This window comes from Chelonoidis abingdonii, chromosome 17, assembly GCF_003597395.2.
Source record: "Chelonoidis abingdonii isolate Lonesome George chromosome 17, CheloAbing_2.0, whole genome shotgun sequence".
NCBI classification, from domain to species: Eukaryota; Metazoa; Chordata; order Testudines; family Testudinidae; genus Chelonoidis; species Chelonoidis abingdonii.
Window position 1 is genome coordinate 8,100,877 of NC_133785.1, and position 14,200 is coordinate 8,115,076.

The 14,200-nt window shown below is 50.5% G+C and overlaps 2 protein-coding genes across 24 annotated transcripts in view; one reads left to right on the forward strand and one right to left on the reverse strand.

The window, feature by feature from the left end:
* Window positions 1-14,200, forward strand: part of NRXN2 (neurexin 2) — a 365,564-nt gene that overhangs the window by 156,746 nt on the left and 194,618 nt on the right. For 12 of the 23 annotated variants that reach the window (XM_075073260.1, XM_032798089.2, XM_075073268.1 and 9 more), the window contains 2 exons: window positions 737-1,038; window positions 4,555-4,599. In XM_075073260.1, the coding sequence (XP_074929361.1) occupies window positions 737-1,038; window positions 4,555-4,599 (347 nt within the window). The remainder of the gene's footprint in view (window positions 1-736; window positions 1,039-4,554; window positions 4,600-14,200) is intronic. The other 11 variants (XM_075073261.1, XM_032798058.2, XM_032798101.2 and 8 more) reach the window with 2 other exon arrangements.
* SLC25A45 (solute carrier family 25 member 45) overlaps window positions 1-14,200 on the reverse strand; it is a 386,904-nt gene that overhangs the window by 137,757 nt on the left and 234,947 nt on the right. The gene's annotated exons all lie outside the window — the stretch shown is intronic.

The window sequence follows — 14,200 nt, forward strand, 5'->3', positions numbered from 1 at the left end:
CGGCAGGGGTATATATCAGCCACCATGGTGGCGCCACTCTAGAGGGCGACCTGCCAGCCTGCCGGAGTTGCTAGGGTAAAAGTCTTCCAACGACCGTGCACGCGCGGCGCGTACACCTACTGGAATGAATATGAGCAACACATCTCGAAGAACAACAGTTACAAAGGTGAGTAACCGTCTTTTCCATCCTTAGCACTGGCAGGGGAGAGAGGGCTGCTGGATTACAGCAGGGGCAGGCTGGGCGTCTATTTTCAGCTATGCCACTGACTTGAGTGAGTCACTTTTCATCCCTCATTGCCTCAGTTTCCTCACCCACCCTTTGTCTATTTAGACTGTGAGCTCTTTGTGATATGGATTGTCTCTCTCTGTAGGTCTGTGCAGTGCCCAGCAACAAGGGCCCCCCAATTACAGTTGGGGGATCTGTGCAGCACCTGTCACGATGGGGCCCCGATTACAGTTGAGTCCTCTGGGCTCCAAAAATGAATAATAACTTAGACACAAAATGATGATGATATTTACATACCCCTCGTGCACATGCCCCCTTCTCGCATGCTCTCATCCCACCTCGTGCACACACACTCCTCGTGCATCTGCCCCCTTCTCGCACTCTCTCATCCCGTCTTGTGCGCACACACTCTGTGTGCTCCTACCCCCTTCTTACATGTTCTCTAAACCTTGAGTGCACACACCCTCTGTGCACCTGCTCCTCTCACTGTGCCACTTTCTCTCTGTGCAGGGAAGGAGGAATACGTGGCGACCTTCAAGGGCAACGAGTTCTTCTGCTACGACCTATCCCACAACCCGATCCAGAGCAGCACTGATGAGATCACACTGTCCTTCCGCACCCTGCAGCGGAATGGCCTCATGCTGCACACGGGGAAGTCGGCCGACTACGTCAACCTGTCGCTCAAGAGCGGGGCCGTGTGGCTAGTCATCAACCTGGGGTCGGGCGCCTTCGAGGCGCTGGTGGAGCCCGTCAATGGCAAGTTCAATGACAACAACTGGCATGACATCCGGGTGACCCGGAACCTGCGCCAGGTATGCACCAGCGCCAGCTGGGACCCATGTGGCTGGTTGGGATGCAGGGGTTTGCACTAGTGATCCTCCCTGGGCAGGGTTGTCTATGGTGCGCCCCCACCCCATGGCATTGCTGGTGGGATGTGCCCCAGTGATGTTCCCACCTGGGTAGGATTGTCTGTGGTGTGCCCCCACCCCATGGCATTGCTGGGGGATGTGCCCCAGTGATGTCCCCCCCACACAGGGCAGCATGGTCAATGGTGTGTCCCTGCCCTGTGCCATTGCTGGTGGGATGTGCTTCAGTGATGTCACCCCCAGGGGAGCATTGTCTGTGGTGTCCCCCTGCCCCATGGCATTGCTGGGAGGACATGCCCCAAGGATGCCATCTCTGGAGAGCATTGCTGGGCTGGGAATTTCCAGCCAGCGAGAACGCCCTCCCCCAAATATTTCATGGTGCCAAGGGTGGGTGTGGGTGCATGGGCCATGGTGCCAGTGGGCAGGAGGTAAATGGGCTGGGAGCCGGGCTAAGTTCCTGTTTACTTCTTTGGTCCCCGGCAGTCCAGATGCCAGCAAGAGGATATGTCTGAAACAAATTCACCTGGGTCCCCTCAGCCCCCCAAAATTTCCTCCCATCCCTTCTCCAAAAGAGGAGCATTCCCTCCTAAAGTATCCCCCCGCCCCCCTGCCAGAGACGAGCTGGATGGAGAGGGCCACAATGAGCTAGTGACACATCCACAAGGTGCCTTAAATTCCATGCACTCAGCTCAGGGCTCTGCCCCATTGCCCTGTGGGGGTCCTGAGCCTCCCCCAATGAAGACAAGGGGCTGGGTGTTGCAGTTAGCCACCACAGCTATTAGGAAGACTGTTCTGTGGCTGATTTGGGGAATGGGACATGGAGTCTTTCCCCTCTAGGTGGTGTTGGCTCCGATCCAGCCCCAGGGAGGAAGGACTGGCTGGCTTGGGAGAGAGGGCAGGGAATGGTATATGGGCCTCCCCCAGAGCTGGGGAAAGATCCCAGGAGTCCTGATTCCAAGTTACCCCTCTCTAAACCAGTAGGCATCACTCCCCTCCGGGAGCCAGGCAGAGAGCCCAGGAGTCCTGACTCCCAGCCCAGGTACAGACAGATATGGGCTGGGCTCTACTGATGGATCCCTCTATGCCAGGCTGGCCAGATGTGTCCTGGGTGTGGGTGCTGTTCCCCCCACCCGTGGGTCAGATCCCCCTTCTGTGACTGGTGCGGTGAGAGGAATTGTTGCCTGTGGGCATTGTAGCCCATGCGTGCTGCATAAATCCACCCGTTGCACTGATCAGAGCTGGCAGCTCCCAGTGACTTTGGAAATCTGGACCTGCATGATGCTGCAGCACAGGAGTCAAGGTAAAATGGATGGGCATCCTCCAGCCCTCTGCCTCTCAGGGCTCGGCATGCCCCGTGCCCCAGCCACTCATCCCACTGCTAAACACCCACTGATCTCCCAGCAGTGTCATGGAAGGGACTCCTGGGTTCCATCCCAGCTCTGGGAGGGAGCTGGGGTCTAGTGGTAAGAATGGAGGGGGACAGGAGCTGGGAGCCAGGACCCTGGGGGATTTGGGGAATGGACAGAGCATTGCGTTGGGGAGGTGGTTATGCACCACGATATCCCCTAGCTTAGATACACCCCACTCCTCTCCATGGTGTCTGGACTGCAGGACCCCTTCCACCCCATGGGACAGAGACCCCTGGGTCTGACTGACCAACTGGCTAGGCGTTCTTATTACTTTGTGACTGTTTGGGGGGAGCCTCATTCTTAGGCACTGTCTGGTGACTCATGGGGGTTCCGGGGGCAGGGACAGGCTGCATTGAGGCCTGGGGGGGTTGAGAGTGAGGATGAAGTGGAGGAGGTTGGGGGGTGGAAGGAGTTGCAGGAGGAATTGGGTAGGCAAAGAGGGAGGGCTTTGGGCAGTGGGAGGAGGAGTTGGGGTGGAGTGGAAGCTCAGGGAGGTAGAGAAGTTGAGGTGAGGGTTATAGGTGTGTATTGGGCAGGTAGGGAGAGTTGGTGTGAGGGGAGGTGTGTGGGTTTGGTGTGTACTGGGGAGGTAGGGGAAGTTGGATGGGGTGAGGGGGAGGTTGGGTGCAGGGAAGGTAGAGGAGATTGGGTGCAGGTGAGGGGGAGGTGTGGGGCTGCTGTGTATGGGGGGAGGTGGCGGAGGTGGAGGAGGTTGGGTGCAGATGAGTGGGTATGTTTGGGCCCAGTGTGTACTGGGGGGAGGTGGGGGAGGTTGGATGGGGGCAAGGGGGAGGTGTGGGGCTGGTATGTACTGGGGGAAAGTGGGGGAGGTTGGATGGGGGCAAGGGGGAGGTGTGGGGCTGGTATGTACTGGGGGAAAGTGGGGGAGGTTGGATGGGGGCGAGGGGGAAGTGTGGGGCTGGTGTGTACTTGGGGGAGGTCAGGTGGGGGCACGGGGTGTGTGGAGTTTGTGTATACTGGGGAGGTGGAGGAAGTAGAGGAGGTTGGATGCGGGTGAGGGGGAGGTGGGTGTGGCTGGTGTGTGGTGGAGGAGATAGAGGAGGTTGGATGAGGGTGAGGGGAGGTGGATGTGGCTGGTATGTACTAGGGGAGGTGAGGGAGGTATAAGAGGTTGGGTGGGGATGCAGCAGACATGGGGAAGATGGTGGGGGTGTAGAAGAGGTTGGGTGGGAGTCCACCCCTCACCCTCCCTGCCTGCCTGCAGACTGAGGCTCCCCCTCCATACTGGCTTCTCCTTCTAACCTGGTTTCTGATTCTTTCCCTTTTTTGGACTAAAGTTAATTAACAAAAATAATTAACAAAAAGCAGGACAAATTTTTAACAGTCTCAGGAACTGGAGTGGGGAAGCTGGTTCCTCTCCCCCCGAAACTTGCCCCCAGCACTCCCCCAATAATACACTCCTCCCCACACAACATACAAGATAAAATCTGGACTCCCCTGGCTGGGGATACAGTCCACTCCCCTACTCTGCTGACCCCAGAGCCAGCCACTTAGGATCTACTAATCCTGCTAACATAGGCCTTGCTTTTCCTCCTTCCCCCTCCCCACCCTTCACCCCCCAAACCCGCCACCTCGTTAGAAATTACGTTAACAACTTTTTTGTGTGTGTGTTACTAACACGCTTCTTGAAAGACTCTAGCTCTGAACCAGAGATGCCAGAACTAACCCTCCTTGTCTCATCCAATGGAATGTCGGTCATTTCTTTTCAAGTCTTTAATTTAAATAGTCTCTTTTCCTTTCTTTTATTCTTACTAACCAAGATCTCTCTCTCTCTATAATACTTTATGGTTGGGAGGGGAAGGAGTTTGGGCGGGGGGGCGGGGAGGAGCAGGATGTGCAAGGGGAAGGTGGGCGGAGTCTTTTTTTTTTTTTTAAAAAAAACCTGATCGCCCTTCTTGCGATGGGAAGATTGATTTTTTCCCTCTTTTATCTCCCTTGATTTTCATGGTTGGTCATTTTTTTCCTTTTCTTCTCTTTTTTTTTTTTATTATTCCCCCTTTCCCTCATTTATTTTATTTTTTAATACATATAGCACGCAGGAATTGGACACGCTATGGTAAACAAACTGCATTACCTGGTAGATATCACTCTAATTGTCTAAACGTTTGGTTTGCCGTGGGTTTTATCTTTTCCCTTCCCTCCTTTTTGTTTTTACTTAATTAATTGGGCTTTTAATTATCATTATTTTAATTTCTTAATTTTTTCTTTAAGTACTAAACAAAAAAGTGAAATGTAATTTTCAAAACTTAAAGGTTGAAATAAACTACCCAAACACACATAAAACTAACAACTAAATAATCAAACTTTGATAAGTCTAAAAGCAAGAACTGGAAACAAACTAGTCAGCCACTCTGGAGTCAGTGCAGAAGCAACCCTGCTGCCAGAGCAGAGCTGGCATAAAATAAAAAGAATCAAATACTCACCATTCAATCAAACTTAGGTGGGTGTAGATTGAAAACCAACCAATCGACCAAACCAAGGTTGGTATAAAATTGACATGAACCAAAAATCAATGTCAGTATAAAATTGACGATAACCAGTACCCCAGGTTGGTATAAGATTAAAACCAACCTACCAAATGTGGTATTAAAAAAAATCCATTGTTTCTGAACCGCTAAAGCTTGTAATTAAATTTTTTTTAAGTAGAAACATTTTTTAAAAGTCTTTTTCTTTCTTTTCCAAAAGCAACATTTTTTAATTTGTTTATATTTTTATTTATTTTTGGGGAATTTTTTTTTTCTAAAAGCAAAATTTTTTTAACTTTATTGGATTTTTTTTCAAAAAATAAATGAAAAAAATAAAAATATATTATTTCTTTATTTTTGCTCTTTTGGTTTTACATTTTTTTATTCCTTTTACCTCCCCTCCTCAAAAACAACAACAACAAAAAATCCATGGAAAACACCATCCCATGAAGCAACTTCTGTGCGTGTCACATCTGCTCCATGGTGGTGAACCCGCCAGGGATTGTGGGAAATGGGCTAATGGCAGCCAGTGGGGTCAGGACCAGAGGTTGATTGGGGGGTGGGAGCAAGGGGGCAATGAAAGATGGACCATTAATTTGGATGTTTTGGGGGCACAAGCCACATTTCCCCCTCACCTCGCCCCTCTGCACTGTGCATCTGGGGTAGTTCCATGGGGTTATCCGCTCACACCTTCTCCAAAGCTGAGTCTCTCCATCACTCTCAGTGGTCTTTGGACCAGGCCTATAAGGAATGTCCCCCCAGCCCCACTGGGAATCCCACCCCAATGGTGTGGCGGGCTGCAGGCTGGCCTGTTAACCCCACTGGATGTCCTGGCTGTCATCCCCACTCCTCTACGGGTAGCGCCACTGGCTCTCCATATCGCATGGCATGCTGGGACAGACTGGGCATGCTGCTCTTGTGTCCGGTTTTTATTTTTAGAGCGACTCTCTGGGGCTGAACTAACACTGTGTCTGACACCATCCTTCCCACCCTCTTCCCTTCCCCTTCCCTGCTGTCCCCCACCCCACTCCTCCCACAGCTCTCACTGACTGCCAGTGCCTTTCTAACAGGAGCACCGTAGTCTGGGCCAGTTCAGGAAGGATGTGGAGCCAGGGGGTAGGGACCATAGCTCCAGCCTTTGCAAGTGTTGGGGAGGGGAGTGAGCACATGGGGCATGTGCATTGGGGGTGCTGTGGAGTGTGTAGGGCGTGTGCACTGGAGGGCTGTGAGCCTGTAGAATATGTACACTGGGGTAGGGGACAGTAAGCCACTGATTAAAACAGTAACACGTGTACGATGGAAGCCAGGCATTCAGTTGCCAAACGAGGAGGCACTGCTGCATCCCCAGCACCCCTTGTTCCAGTGCCCTGCCCAGGCGGAGGGGGGTGCATTGGCAGGGTGAGCTTGTAGGGAATGTGGAAGGATGCATACGAGTGTGAAGGGTGTGTGCATGGGGGTGCAAATATGCAATGATATGAGCATCAGGGTGAAGGAGTGTAGGGCACGTGCATGGAGGCATACGAGTGTGTAGGGTGAGTGCGTGGAGGGGTATGTATGTGAGGGTTTGTAGGAAACGTGAAGTGAGGGTATGAGTATGTGAATGTATAGATCTGTGCAGCTCTGCCATGCTCTGCTGCAGAGGTGGCTACATGCAGTATCACTGGGTTCTCACTGTTAAGGTCCCAGGCAAAGCAATGGAGTGTGTGTATGGACACATGGGGAAGTTCACAATTGACACTGGTCTGTGAGTATTACACACCCCTCCCCATTGGTCTGGGGGGCTGAGACAGCTACTAGGATGCATGATTCCCTGGGATGGTGCCAGCCATCTATAACCAGCCCATTCCCCTCCATCAGTGCAAGGGTAGCTCTCCCTTCTGATCTCACCAGCCAGGAGAGTGTCCTAGGACTCCGTGTGAGAGCAGCAGACTGCAACAGTCCTTGCCATATGAGTATCTCCAGGTGGGGAGGGGGCCTGCGAGTTGGGAGACACAACCCCTCCCCATGCAAAGTGGGCGAGGGATGATGGTGATCCTTTAGTGTGATGTGTGTGAATCAAACACATCACATTGCTGTCAGTGCACAGGGATGGGTGTGATTGTTCAGTGGACTTGTGGCCTCTTGTGCTTGTGCACACACGGGGACAGTTTCACATGGGTCCTCTGGGGTGGGTGATGTTGCAGTGGATGTGTTACCCCTGCTTGGGCATGTGTGTGCAAGCTGATTGTGGATTTAGGCATGATCATGTGCTGACATTGCCCCTGAACGTGCAACACTGATTGTGGAATATAACACACAGTTCCTTTAGTATGTATACATGTGTATGCAGCCAACACTCTTCCGCTCTGTGTGTTTGTGCAACTCACACATTGCTGCTGAGTGTGTGTGTTTCCGTGCACAGATGTGCAATTGTACAATGAAAACCTTGCTCCTTTCTGCTTTTTTTTGATTGTGCAACATACACACTCCCCCTGGGTGTGCAGGTGTGCAGCAGTGACATCTGACTCCCTTGAGTAGGCATTTTGCCCATTACTGAAAAACCAGCACCCAAAATCTATGCCCAGAGTTTTAGGATTCAGATAGGCAATGTGATGGGAAGAAGGGGGAAAGCAGGCTGGTGTGTATGGGGGGGTAATAGCTTTGGGGTGTGTGTAGGTGGAATAGCTCTGGTGCGGGTATGCGAGTGTGGGGGATAATAGCTCTGGTGCCTCTGTGTGTGTGTGTGTGTGTGTGTGCATAGGTGGAATAGCTTGGGTGTGTGTATGTGGGTGTGTGCGGTAATAGCTCTGGTGCCTGTGTGTGTTTGTGCAGGTGGAATAGCTTTGGTGCATGTGTGTGTGGAGGGGGTGCATGCTGGTGTGTGTGGGGAAATACTATGGGGTGTGTGGGTGTATGTGTGGAGTAGATCTGGTGTGTGTGTGGGGGCAATGGCTCTACATTGCACACGTGCATGTGTGTGGGACAACAGCTCTAGACACGTACACGTAGGGGCTATAACTCTCGGGGCAATAGCTCAGGTGTATGTGTTGGGCAATAGCTGTGGTGTGTATATGTGGAGAATAGCTCTGGGGTGTGTGTGGGGGGATGAACAGCTCTGATGCATGGGGCGGGGGCTGGGAATAGTTCTGATGTGTATGTGGAGAAGGCAATCACTCTGGTGTGGGTCAGGGGTGGGAATAGCTCTGTGTCAGGGACTGGGAGTCAGAGCCAGAGTCAGGATCAGGGCTGGAGCAGACTGGAGCCGGACAGGAACTAGGCAGGTGTAGGTCTGGAGTAAGGGTGGAACGAGGCTGGAGCATGGCTGGAGTAAAGCTGGGAACAATTCATGCACAGTCCAGCAACCTGCTGCTGCTGAGATTAAATGAAGACCTCTTGGCTCTTTTCAGCCAATCAGATGGGCCAGCCAGTCAGGCCCAGCTGAGCTCATTAACCTTCCTGAAAGCTGAACCGGCCAGGCTTAGCTGAGGGACATACCAACCCCTTTCAAGGGTGCCTTCCACGGGACCTCAGCCCGTCCTACTTGGGATGGGCCTGATGAAAGTCATGTAGTAACCGTAGTACATGAACTTCCTCTGCTGGTTCCCATTACTGGTCATTAGGACCGTAGCCCTCCCGTTTCGTTAAGTAATGAAGCTCGCCCTATACTTACTTGGAGTCAATAATTTGCTGGACATGGTATTTTTCTTGCCCAGGGACTGCAATGGGTAGTGATGACAGATTGTATTAACCTGGGAAGGGGTCCACAAGAGGGAGCGATGAAACACAGGATGGGTCTTCATTGACTCTGGTAATAGAAACATGAATATCACTGGGTTGATCTGCTTGAGGATCCTGAATGGGCTTAGCTATTGATGATAGCTGGGTTGATCTGAGATTTCAAGTTGATAGCCAGACTTTGTCCTCAGTGCTAAAGTGAGGTGTGGCATGGTAGCCCTGATCAGCATAATACTTGTAGGTTTCCTTGGAGGCTTCCAGATGTTCTGTAAGTTCTTGTTGCATGTGATTCAGATACGTGACTGGTCCGCCGCTGCAGGAACTGGGGAGTTTGTGGGCAATGCTGGGTGAAAGCAGAGATAAAAGCCGTAATTTTTGTGGAATGAGCTCTGTTGGGTGGAGGCATGGATTGAATTGTTGTAGGTGAACTTGGCTTATGACAGGAGGGAGACCCAATTATCCTGGTGATAATTTAAGAACCGCTGGAGGTATTGCTTTATGATCTGGTTTATCTGTTCTGTCTGTTCATTGGCCTCAGGTAAAGAGCTCTATATGCAGGAGTTTTAAAAGTCTGTGCCAGAAATGGGAAACAGATTGTGGGTCTCTGTCTGACACAGTGCTAGTCAGCAGTCCCTGGAGCCGGAAGACATGCTTTAGAAAGAGGCAGGCTGTTTGCAGGGTTGTAGGGAATGTGTGAGAAGGGACAAAGTGGGCCATTTTAGTTAAGAAGTCAACTGCACCTAGCACCACTGAACAACCATGGGAGCAAGGTAATTCTACAGTGAAGGCCAGGGACTTGGTAGACCAGGATTAAGTTGGGGTGGGCAAGGCCTGGAGGAGACCAAGTTGTAGGAATTAACATATTTCATGGTATACTAGTCCATACCAGTGCATACATGGCCACCATGAAGTTCCATGAAACTAAGTTTCTTGTTTTAGTTCCACCAAAGGGACCAGCGAGCGGTGAGGCATGACATGATTTCAGAACTTCGAGCATAGGCTGACCACCTGGGACATAAATGCATAGTTCCATTGATAGACCATCAGGTGATATAATACATCTGAGGAACGTGATCGTACTGTGATCAAATTCACATTTCTCCAATTTAAAAATGAGATAATCCTGGCAAACCCTTTCCAAAACTCAGAATACATATTGGTCATGAAGGGCTTGATCCTCAGAAAAAACAAGAATATTGTTGAGGTAGAGAGCGATGAATTGGTCCAACAGGTCTCTGAAAGTGTTATGGATAAAGTGTTGGAGCACTGCACAGCCTGAAGGCCATTAGTAAGTATTCCAAGTGTCCCTATCAGGTATGGAATGCAGACTTCCACTCATCCCCTTCCCAGATACGGATCAGAAGGGTTAATCCCTTTTCCAGATTCTTTTGTAGATACTCTTGGAGCATCCACAACTCAGGAACTGAGAGGGAGTAAATATATCCAAAAGGGATATCCACCCCTGGCTGGAGGCCAATGGGACAGTCATAGTGACTGTGAGGCAGGAGGATATCAGCCTTTCTCTTGTCAAAGAATTCTGCAAGGTCCCAGTATTTCATCAGTATTGTCAAGGCAGGTGTTGACTGGAGAGTCTACTGGACTCAGCCTTTCTGTCCCAGGGTAACCAAAAGGTCAGGGTTTCCTTGGGGTTATACTAGAAATGAGCCTCCAACTTGAGACCTGGTTCAGGGTGACAAGACTATTGACCGTAGGACAAGAGGAAACTAATCATTCCTGCCCTCCAGAGGATGTGGATCATGAGTGTGATAACACCATGGATGTCCAGGAAGTGCGGGAACAAACCAGACCCAATTGAATGGCTTTGCGATGCCACTGAAGAGTTGTGATTTTAAGGGCGCAGTCTCAGAGGTGATGAGACCTAATAAGAGGAATGATCCGTCAATGGATTCTGTTACATTGGGTAAGTCCTTGTGCTGTGCTGGGATCCTGTGTGCGCAAGCGAAGTCCAAGTCCATAAAGCTTCCAGAGGAGACAGCGTCAGTCATTGCTTTCGTGCTGACCTCCATCAGAGTAGGATGCTGTAGACAGAGTGGAAGCAGAAGGTGCTTCAGTGCTGATTAGATGCCACACCAGTGGGGAGGTCCGGGGGCTGTGGCCTGGCATTTTCCAGTTGAGATATGGAACTAGCCTTTGCAGTACAGGTCAAAGCAAAGTGCCCAAATTCCCCACAGTAGAGGCAGAGATCCAATACCTGGCATCAGGCCTTCTCCGCCATGACCACCTACACAAGTTCAGACTGTGCAGTGGGCACTGGATGTTGACTGACCGGTGCTGTTGAGACAGATGTGAATTGAAAAGCCACTCTCCTTTCTTGGCAGTGTTCCAATAAGCAATTGTCTGTCTTGAGGCATAGGTTGCTAAATGTGTCCAGAGAAGTGGAGAATACTATCCATGCAAGCTCATCTTTGATTTCATCATTTGGATCAAGCCGGAAACGATAGCGCTGAAAGGCCTTGTTTTCATTCTGCGTCTGTCACCCATGTATCAAAAATCTGCAGCGTAGTTAGCAAGTGGCTGACATCTTTGCCTCAGGATCTGGAGCATGACTTCTGCCCTGCGCGTACAATTTGGGTGGTCAAAGATCACTGTTGAGGCTTGGACAAACTCCTTGAACTGACTCAAGAGGGGACTAGATTTCTCAAGCAGTTGAGAGGCCCATGCCAATGCTTCCCCAGTCAGCAGATTAATAAGTCCCACCCTGGTTCGGTCTGTGGGAAAGAACTGCAGGTCCATCAGGAACAGGAGAGGGCACTGGTTTAAGAATTTGTGGAATTTTTTGTAGTCACTGTCAAACTTGTCAGGTATTGGGATCTGCAGTTCTGGAGGGGCCTGAGTCACTGACTATGTGGCTTGCACCCGGCGCGCTACATTATGTTCCTGCAGGGCATTGACTTAGGTTTGTAGGGGTCAATCCCTGCAGCCAAATCAGGTCTTCTCTGTTCTTTGGGCTGCTCAAGCTATCAGGGACTGGGATGTGGCAGTCTGACCTAATGGTTAGAGCCAAGGGTCAGCGCTGAAGTCGGAAACCAGGAGACAAGCCAAGGGTCAGAGCCAGAGTTAGAAGCCAGGCAAGGGCGCAGGGCTGGAGCAAGGCTGGAAACAAGGCAGGCACAAGGGAGATTGCAGTTGCAGGTGTAAGCATTGAGCAGCCATGGACTGCTGCCACTGCTGAGCTTAAATGCAGACCTGCGTGTGTGTGTGTGTGAGAGAGAGAGAGAGAGAGCAGTAGCTCCCTGTATGTGTCATGAACTGGGGCAGGAGTGGTAAAGTATAGTGGTCAGAGCTGTAGTCAGAGGCCAGGAACGAGCCAAGGGTCAGAGCTAGAGTCAGGAACAAGGCAAGGGAGAAGGGCTGGAGCAGGACAAGAACAAGGCAGAAGCGTGTCTGGAGTAAGGCAGGAGACAAGGCAGACACAGAAGAAATTGCAGCTTTGGGCTTAAGTGTTGAGCAGCCACTAGCCTACTGCGGCTGCTGGGCTTAAAAGCAGTCCTGGTGATGCCTCTCAGCCAATTAGGGTATCTGCAGGTCAGCTGGCTGGTCTCAAACTCATGATTCCTGACAGTATCCCTCCTTTTTGAGGAGCACCTCCTAATGGCTCTAGGGCCAGGCATCTTAGTATAGTTTGGTGGAAGTCCCATAGTTGATCTGGGACATAGATGTTCTCTTTTGGTTCCCAGGACTGGTCATTTGGACCATAGCCCATTCAGTCCACCAGATACTGGAGTTTTTCCTAATTCACTGGGGTGTGTGCGTCAAGAATCTGTTCTACCAAGTATCCTTCCTGCCCTCTAATGGTTGTGGGTGGTAGCAGTGTGTTGGAGTGGTTCAGGAATGGCTCTCAGTGCAAGGCTTTAGAAGGGAGACATGAAATATAGGACGGATCTTTAGGAACTTGGGTAGCTGTCACTTGAATGTTACTGGGTTCTCCTAGCTTGAGACTGTGAATGGGGCCAGGTACCACTGCTCTAGCTTGGCAGATGGGTGAGCTGATTGAAGAATCTGAGTGGATAACCAAATCAAGCCAAACACCATGGCACGGTTCCAGGTGATCTGGCAACCTTGGCCAGCATGGTGCTTGCAAGCCTCTTTAGCAGATCACTACTATTCCTTGAGTTATTGGTGCACTTGGTGCAGGTGGGTGGTCAAGTTCATGGCAGCAGGTACTAGGAACTCATGGATGTGTCTGGATGGCAATGTGGATGAAAGCCATAGTTACCGAAGAATGGGCTTTGTTAGGCGGAAGTGTGGGTTGCATTTTGTAGGCAAATTCTGCACATGAAAGCAGGGAAAACCAGTTATCCCTGGTGGTAATTCAAAAATTAGCGGAGATACTGTACAAGAATCTGATTCACTCATTCTGTTTGCCCATTAGTTTGTAGGTGATAGGCAGATAAGGTGAGAGGCTCAATGCCAAGAAGTCTTAGAAACTCCCTCCAAAAATGAGATGCCAGTCTGACATGGTGCCAATTGGTAGTCCATGGTAACAGAAGATGTTCTCTAAGAAGAGATGTACCATTTCCAAGGTAGTAGGGATGGCGTGGGACAGAACCAAGTGCGCCATCGTAGTTAGGAGATCGGCCATGATTAGGAGTCATTGTGTGCCCATGACAGTGAAGCCTCTGCCCAATTAAATCACTAGATACAGTCGACCAATGCTGGGGTGGAATAGGCAAGGGTTGGAGGAAGCCAAGCTGTCTGGAGTGTGGACTCTTGGTTCCAGAATAGAGGTTTGCAGGACTTCATATATGTCTTGATGTAAATGCATAGATCTGGCTACCAGAAAGTTAACCAAACTGGGCTCCTGGGCTCGGATTGACTGAAGTGACTAGCAAGCAGCATGTTGTGTCATAATTTAAAGACCCCAAGTCTAGGCTGGCCCTCTGTAACACAAATGAGATCCCTGTGATAGAGAACACCATCTTGTAGTCTGAACTCTGAGTCTGGCTGGGCATCTCCACCTCCCAGGGTCTGGCGGATCTGGGTTGCAAACACATCAATGGGCAGCAGAGAATGAATGCAGGGAATCAGACTGCTGTCTACAGACTCGTTGACAAAAAGTGGGCACTTTAAAAATGGTGAAAGGAGGTTCTCCACCAGGTTCAAGATACTCATCCTTGAAAGACAGAGCATTCACCTTTCAATATCCTGTCCCAGACAACAGGTTACCATGAAGTCAAATCAGACAACAAGGAGGGACCAGCGGATCTGGCGTTGATTGTGGTGTCTGGCCATTTGGAGGGATTCCAGGTTCTGGTGGTCCATAAGAACCTGGACTTAGAACTAGGCTCCCTCTAAGGATGACGCCATTCATAGACTCATACTCATAGACTCCTAGACTCTAGGATTGGAAGGGACCTCGAGAGGTCATCGAGTCCAGTCCCCTGCCCTCATGGCAGGACCAAATACTATCTAGACCATCCCTGATAGACATTTATCTAACCTACTCTTAAATATCTCCAGAGATGGAGATTCCACAAC